Source organism: Dama dama, chromosome 22 (genome assembly GCF_033118175.1).
Source record: "Dama dama isolate Ldn47 chromosome 22, ASM3311817v1, whole genome shotgun sequence".
Lineage (NCBI taxonomy): Eukaryota > Metazoa > Chordata > Mammalia > Artiodactyla > Cervidae > Dama > Dama dama.
The window spans coordinates 38,788,929-38,796,656 of record NC_083702.1 but is presented as its reverse complement, the minus strand read 5'-3'; the positions used below and the strand labels follow the sequence as shown (position 1 = coordinate 38,796,656).

General features: G+C 37.6%; 1 protein-coding gene across 1 annotated transcript in view; it reads right to left on the bottom strand.

The window, feature by feature from the left end:
• Positions 1–3,972: 3,972 nt before the first annotated feature.
• FAR2 (fatty acyl-CoA reductase 2) overlaps positions 3,973–7,728 on the bottom strand; it is a 183,458-nt gene continuing 179,702 nt past the window's right edge. Inside the window, exons 11-12 of the mRNA XM_061125201.1 lie at positions 7,043–7,170; positions 3,973–6,155 (exon numbers count right to left, since the gene is read on the bottom strand). Of these exons, the coding sequence (XP_060981184.1) occupies positions 5,993–6,155; positions 7,043–7,170 (291 nt within the window). The 3' untranslated portion in view covers positions 3,973–5,992. The remainder of the gene's footprint in view (positions 6,156–7,042; positions 7,171–7,728) is intronic.

Sequence of the window (7,728 nt, the reverse complement as noted above, 5' to 3'; positions counted from 1 at the left end):
TCCTACTTTGCCATTGATTTCCATTTTAAAAGTTATGAAAGGTTTTCACCTGAAACTCCTGGAGTAGTCAGGGTCAGATTTTGGGCAATCAAAGTATTAAGATTCTGACCAGCCCTTTGTATGATGGGTGATGAAGTACACTTGTGTATTAGGATTTAGTAGCAGTTTTTGACCTCACCAAGTGTTTCTTTTCCATGGCAGAGAACACTGTACTGGCCTATCTGTCTATTGGCATGTACCTGGGGATGCCTCCAGTAGGATACCCAAGTTTATTACTCAGTTTTTTTTACTTTATTAGGGCATTCATAGTATCTATGTGTATATATTCCATCCTAAATATTTTAATATTGAGATCTGGAATTATGTGAAATGAGGTTTCTTTTTCATCTGTGTTTGCATACATTAGCCTATAAAAAGAGATGAAATGTTTAAATGAAAAAGATGAATAATTCTCTGCTGCAGTATTTGTACACTTCAGACTACCTCTTGGGAAAAGCTTAACTCAGAATTACACATTTCTAATTCTTGACTTAGATGATTAATATTATGCTTTTCTCATATACATTTTGATATAAAGCACTGAATTTTTGTAATAAAACTTTACTAATGACAAAGTTTATAATCTTTAATACAAGCTTTGGAATTCATAAAGGAATGACTAAGATCTAATTTTTTTAATGGTATAAAGACAGATGTTGTGCATTGTCTTTTTGTGTCTTAGGTTAGTAATTCAGGTACCAAAAATTAAATTTATATGCAGCTCCTTTGTTTCACAATTTAAAACCTTTAAACTTAAGTTTGAGATGTGTATATATTTTAAATTACTTAACCTGAGCTTTAGGATCTTTAAAATCTCATCAGGCCTTTAACCTAGTACTTAAGCTCTTCCCTGTCTGCTTGGAGGTCTAGCAGACCTTTACGCCAACATGAGTCACCCTCTGTCAGCACTATCCAAGTAGATCACTACTTCTTCACTGCCTTATGGTATGAAGCCTGGAGTAATATCCAGGTACTATTTATTTATGGTAATTCCTCCCACCCCTTTTGGGATATTATAATGACTAAATCAGCATTATTTTAAGAGTAGGGAACAAAATGCCTTGGATTTTTTTTTTTCTTGTAGTTTTTAAAATTGTTTTAACAGAAACAGAAAAGACTCATTCAGCGTCTCAATCCTAAAGATCTGGACTCAATAAAATAAATTGTACAATAATTTTTTTGTCATTTTACGATCATGTACCCCCAAATAAGCCTTAGTTCCTCATATCTAAGCTGCTTTTTCCTCCTAGGAAAACTACAGCAATCATTATCATTCAATATCTTTCCTTTTGCCTCAGTGGAGCTAAATTGCTGTATCATATGGCATTTATTCTATATTTTTCCTGTTACGAGTGAGTGAGGAATAGAGTTGACTCCAATTTATACACCTGTAAACAGATTATAATCAGCAAAACATTTAATGGTTTTGTTTCAGCGACTGCAAGTTGTATTTATCAAAAGACATTAACAATTCTTCCAAATTCATTTATGCCATTTGTGTAATAATTTTAATGTAAAGCCCAGAATGAGGCGGTGTGGCAAAAGGTATACATTGATGTAAGATACATACTACATACTAAAGCAGACCTTCAACAACATGGCATATAATTATGTAGTAAATATTTTGTAAATTCTCTTCTGCTTTCAAGCAACTATACAAATTAATTGGGTGATTTCTTGTATTGTACTCACCTTTGATTTAAGATATTTTTCTAGAATTGATGAAATTGACCCCACTCCACATCTTTCCAACCCGTTTACAATTCCAGCTTGAAACTGATATTTCAAATAAAGGAGGGATACACCTAAAATATTAATCCAATTTATATCAGAGAGCTCTTTCTAGCTGTTAACACTCAATTTCAGTTAAGTATCCATTGTCATAATTGTATCTGCACCTCACAGGGCATTTCTCTCTCTTAAGTCAGTTATATCTTAAAATCGGCAATTCTAGCAATTTGTTTTATTTTTAAAAGGTAATCTAGATAGCATTTTTTCATATATGTATATGGTTCCCAAACATAATTTTTTAGATTTGCAGAGAAAATGTACAGGGGAAAAGTTATGTGGAAATTGGCATGTGATTCTTGTGAACTTTGAAACATTAATATTTTTAGAAACGTTCAGTTTATTCACTCAGTCGTGTCCGACTCTTTGCACCCCATGGACTGCAGCACACCAGGCTTCCCTGCCCATCACCAACTCCTGGAACTTGCTCAGACTCGTATCCATTGAGTCAGTGAGGTCATCCAACCATCTCATCCTCTGTCGTCCCCTTTTTGTGTATTCAATCTTTCCCAGCATCAGAGTCTTTTCTAAGGAGTCAGTTCTTCGCATCAGGTAGCCAAAGTATTGGAACTTCAGCTTTAGCATCAGTCCTTCCAATGAATATTCAGGACTGTTTTCCTTTAGGATTGACTGGTTTGATCTCTTTACAATCCAAGAAACTTTAGGCTGACCTAATTTAATTGTTAATGCTCACTATGAGATAACACACTACTTGACTGTTAGTCCCTTCTCAAGTCAATTTTACCTTGAGATTCTAAATCAGTTATTTAAATGAGCTAAAAATTTAAATGAGTTAAATTTTATACTAGCTGGAGATGTTAGGTTAGTATAAAATTGTGAGAAATGTTTTTCTGATTTGTGTGCCCATCTGCCTCAACTTTTTCTAGAATTAATTGCCTCATGTGTTGACTGTTTTCAATTCTGTAATGTTTGTTACTGTAATATCTTGTGGGTGCAGAATATAGGGATTACCAAAGCATTTAAAAAGTAACCTTTTCTTTGTACTTACTGTCCCCTTCTCCATCAAAAATAGAAAGTTCTTATTGGATTGTATATATTAGGCACTCAAATTATTGTTAATTGGTCTTGATATAAAGTAGCTAGGGGTTTTCTTTCATGCAGATACCTACTTTTACAGCTTAATCATCACAAGAGAACTTTGTGTCATTTCTCTAATACCACAGGTAGAACATTCTTCAGCATGTGTTACCAAATTGCAAGTCCATGTGCCTGACAAATAGTAAGGTCTGTCAGTTCTAAAACATTAGAGTTTGGAACAGAGAAAGGTTTATTACAGATTCATACAAGGAGATGGGTGGCTCATGCCTTAAGAAACCCAGTTAGTGAAAGCTTTCAACAAGCCCCTTTAAAAGCAAAAGGTGAGAGAGAGGCGTGGTTAGTTGTTGCAAACTTCTTGGCATCAGATCCTTTGTTCTTGAGGTCAGGTCATGATCAGGGAACAATATTCCTGTAAATCTCTACCAAACCAAAGTTATTCTCTGTCCTGTCAAGAAAGGGCAAGGTCCAAGGCAAAATTTGCATCCTCCAAGGTCCTGGTCCTGGCTAAGAGGAGGCAGATCTCAGTTGGCAGCTCCCTCAGGGCCCGGTCCCCAAACCCTGCCAAGCTGTCATCTCTGCCATGCACCCAACCCACCTTGCCCTCGGTCTCCTCAGGCTGCCCAAAAAGTAAGGGGAGACCAGATCTCACAGACTGCAGCCAAGGCAGGTGGCTGTGCCATTTGGTAGCAGAGACAGGGATGGGGGAGAGGGTCACTGCTCCTCAGGGGCTGGGCCAAGGCTAGTGGAGGGCCTTAGTGAGGGCTCTGGAGCCCCGCAGGACACAGTTCCCAGTCTGTTCCCTGGGTCCTCCAGTTCACTCGCTGGCCCAAGGCCGGATGAGCAAGAGGGCCTCCAGGAGAAGGCCTGAATCTGCCTTTCCACCTGATGACCACCACACCACTGACCCTTGGCTGAATCACTTCCCTAAAGGTCCCTCCTTGACAGTTACTTGTGGGGCGTGCCAACTGTGGCACTGACCAGTACCTGCAGGACAACTAATGGTTGCTCACTGACAGACTGCTGCTTATGGGTGGGGCCCACTGAGGCACTGACCAATGGCTGAGCAAGACCTGTTGCCTAGTAACAGGGTGCAGAGTAATGAGGCACAGCGATGGCTACCTGTAAGGGCTGTGCTCATCCCGCTCTGTACCCTATTAACGGTGTCTGAAAAAACGAAGCATTATGGGTATATGTTAATTCATATTCATCTGGTAGTTTCTTTTTATTTTCCTAAAATGAGGGAGGAGATCTACTGCAGTAGTCAACAGTTAAAGATAACAACACTAGAAGAGAGGAAACCAGTCTTTAATTCAAATTTTCATTTAATCAAGTCAAAACTGAATGATCAGTGGAATTTATTGAATTGGTGAAACATAATAACCAAAAGATAGTAAATTCTTAGAACTATTATGTTTTATCCAATTTCATTGAGTTATATCTTGATTTCATTTTTATCATCTATAGTTATCTTAATCAACTCAAACATATTACACAGAATTCTCAAACTGAAGATAACCAGGTGCTTTCTTTCAGAGCTGGGTTTTCTGCCCTGGAAAGTAGTTGGCATAACTTAGATGAGATTGAGAAAGACATTGCCCAGAAGAGCCTCCCTGTGCTGACCCCAAGTGCACTTTATGGGGTTCAGAAAAATTTCCAATAATACTGGGCTAGAAGTTGCTCTCACAGTTCTAGTACACTTCTACCACCTGGATGTGCCTGTCTGAGTATTAACCAATTATCCCAGGAAGTGAGCATATGTATAACTACCATTGAATGTTTTATGCTCATATAGTTTTCTAGTAGTTATGATTATTTTTAGTTACTTAGGCCCCAGGTACTGTTATCTGAATTGTATCCCATGTTTTTAACATGAAGGGCTGCAATCTAAAATGCACTCATTTCTCAAATATGATGAAAGTTGGGATAACAGTTATATTATTAATATAGGATTTTGAGAACAGATTTTTATTAATTCATTTGCATTATTCATAAAATATTTTAAAAACAACACCTGTTCTCTGAACTTTGAGTCACTTAATGAAGTCTGTCCTCTTCTGCTGAACATTGTACAGGTAACATTCTGCAACTGGAGTGATCAAGATACTAGCAAGTCCTGGTGAAAGAGTGAACTTCCCCACAGAAAATACGACTAGCATTTAAATTTTTATTTACAATTTTGCTCTTCTCAGTGCAAAGATCAGGAAAATGGGTTTTTACATGATTTTAGCCTAGGCCTTTCTCTAACATTAGTCACTAATCGAAGGCCTGGGCCATATAAGCTTAAATATCAGGGATTTGGCCACTTTAATGAACAAGAAGAAAACTCTTAAGAGGAGGTAATCAGGAAAATTGATGATTCAAAAGATTTAGAAATAATAGTTGTCAAATTCAAATTACAAGAACCAATTTTTACTTAAAAGCATAATAATCAGCCATAATGAAAATATGCTTGAGCCCTCATTCTATACACATTATTTACACCTCTTGGTTCTCTTCAGGTTTCAGATGTGGGTATAGTTAAGGAAAATGTTAGATGTGAACCCACTTTTCTAATTCCCCCAGCCCTCAACCAGGACTCCATAGTATAGCACAAAAAGAAAGCAGAAACCTCCATGGAGAATTGTTTCTCTTACAGCATTTATGACAATGTTGAGACCTTTGTCTACTTATCTTGATTTTCAGCCTTTATACTAAGTACACTATACTAAATGGTTCCAGTGACAATTGCCTTTCTTTAGCATATCTCAGCTTCTGCCATGTGTCCTCCCATGTTTACTGAGTTGACATTAGTCCTCTCAAGGAGAACAAAGCTAAATAAGGGAAGATGGGTGTCCTTTGGTGTTTTATATTCAAGAGCACAGAATAGTGTTAAGAAACAATCTGGAAACAATTTTTCCCTAAAATTTGTATGATAATTGGCTAGGATATGACTTTTCTTCTCTCACTGAAATGAAATGAAAATGTATAGTTAAGAAATAAGGATGAATACATGACAGCACATTTGACAGGTAATAATGGGCATATTTGTCACCTAATCTTGAGAACCACAGTTGCTGTTTTAGAGGTATCTGAGAGGTTCCAGACAAAGGGAGATTGCCAAATGTTCTTAGACCTTGAGTGTGCTAGATGCCCTAAAGTAGGAGAGGAATTTGTAACAGAAGCTCACGATGAAGAACCACACATTCCGAGCCACCTGAGATCTTGCAATGAGAAGACGCCAGACGATGAGGAAGAGAGCAGTATTAAAGAGGTAGTGAATATTTCGGAGCCTGAAAACAGACATATATAACCAAAGTCAAAGGAGTACCAAATACCCAACTATATTACCTAAAAATAAATGTATCTTTTCCTGGCTATGACCAGCAAATAATTAAGCGTCCTCAGGCATGTGGCATTATCTGATAGCCTTTTGATTTTGATATCTTTCATTTCTACCACTTTCCTTCTGAGTAATCATATTTCTACAATATTCCCCTGACTAGTTTCCCTTTCTCATACCTCTCTGCTTTAACCTGTCTTATAAACATGGCTAATATAAGCTTTCTTAAATACACTTTGATCATGGTACTGTATATCACAAATCCCTGATTCTTGTTCACTAGAGGGTAAATTCTAAAGTCTCACCTTGCTTTTCAAGGTCCCTGTCTGTTTGCAATCAACTTTTCCCATCCTGATCATCTCTGCATTAAAAACCCTTTGCTTCTACCAGAATTACGCAAGACTGCTATAATTCTATGTTCCTTAGGGATTAATTATTGAAAAAAATTTCAGGCAGTCAATGCTACTGAAGAACAGTTAATTGATTCGCCCATGTTAAATAGCATCATCAGGTTTCCTGCCTGTTGGGTATTCTTTATATCACATTATGACAGGATATGGTAGAAGAAACAAACTTAGATACAAATCTGGCTCCTCCGCTTACCATGTGCGGCTTGCCCACTTCCTCCTTTGAACCTAAATAGTTCTTTGATGGAAATGGGATAACAAAAATACTACCTGCCTCATAGAAGTGTGGTGAAGTCTAAATAAACAGTGTATGATAGGATATATAGTATAAAGGCTGGAAAAATATTAACTGTTCTGCTCAAATTTCATGCCTGGTATAAAATGAGCTACACATGCTAAGTACTCAATAAATGTTAACTGTTACACTTACCTTTTTAAGTGTTGCTTTGCTTCTGGGATCCCAGCCATATCCTCTTTCAATAAGTACTTCTTAACTCCTAAAACATAATTTTCAATGTATTCTAACCAGTTCAACTGACGTATATCAAAGTTGAATACCTGAAAGGCAAGAAGAGATTATGGATTGTCAGAATTGCTGGATGATCCCTTTGCACATTTGATGAAGTTTCTTTTATATAAATGAGTGACATTCGGTTTGAAAGATTTATGTGATACCCCTCCAAATGAGATTATTTGAGCTGTTATTTTAAAGGCAGTGATAATATGGATTACCATGCACATAGAAATATTTAAACATTCAGTTCAGTTCAGTTGCCCAGTTGTGTCGGACTCTTTGTGACCACATGAACCACAGCACTCCTGGCCTCCCTGTCCATCACCAACTCCCGGAGTTTACCCACACTCATGTCCATTGAGTTGGTGATGCCATCTAACCATCTCATCCTTTGTTGTCCCCTTCTCCTCCTGCCTTCAATCTTTCCCAACATCAGGGTCTTTTCAAAAGAGTCAGCTCTTCACATCAGGTGGCCAAAATATTGGACTTTCAGCTTCAACATCAGTCTTTCCAATGAACACCCAGGACTGATCTCCTTTAGGATGCACTGGTTGGATCTCCTTGCAGTCCAAGGGACTCTCAAGAGTCTTCTCCAACACCAC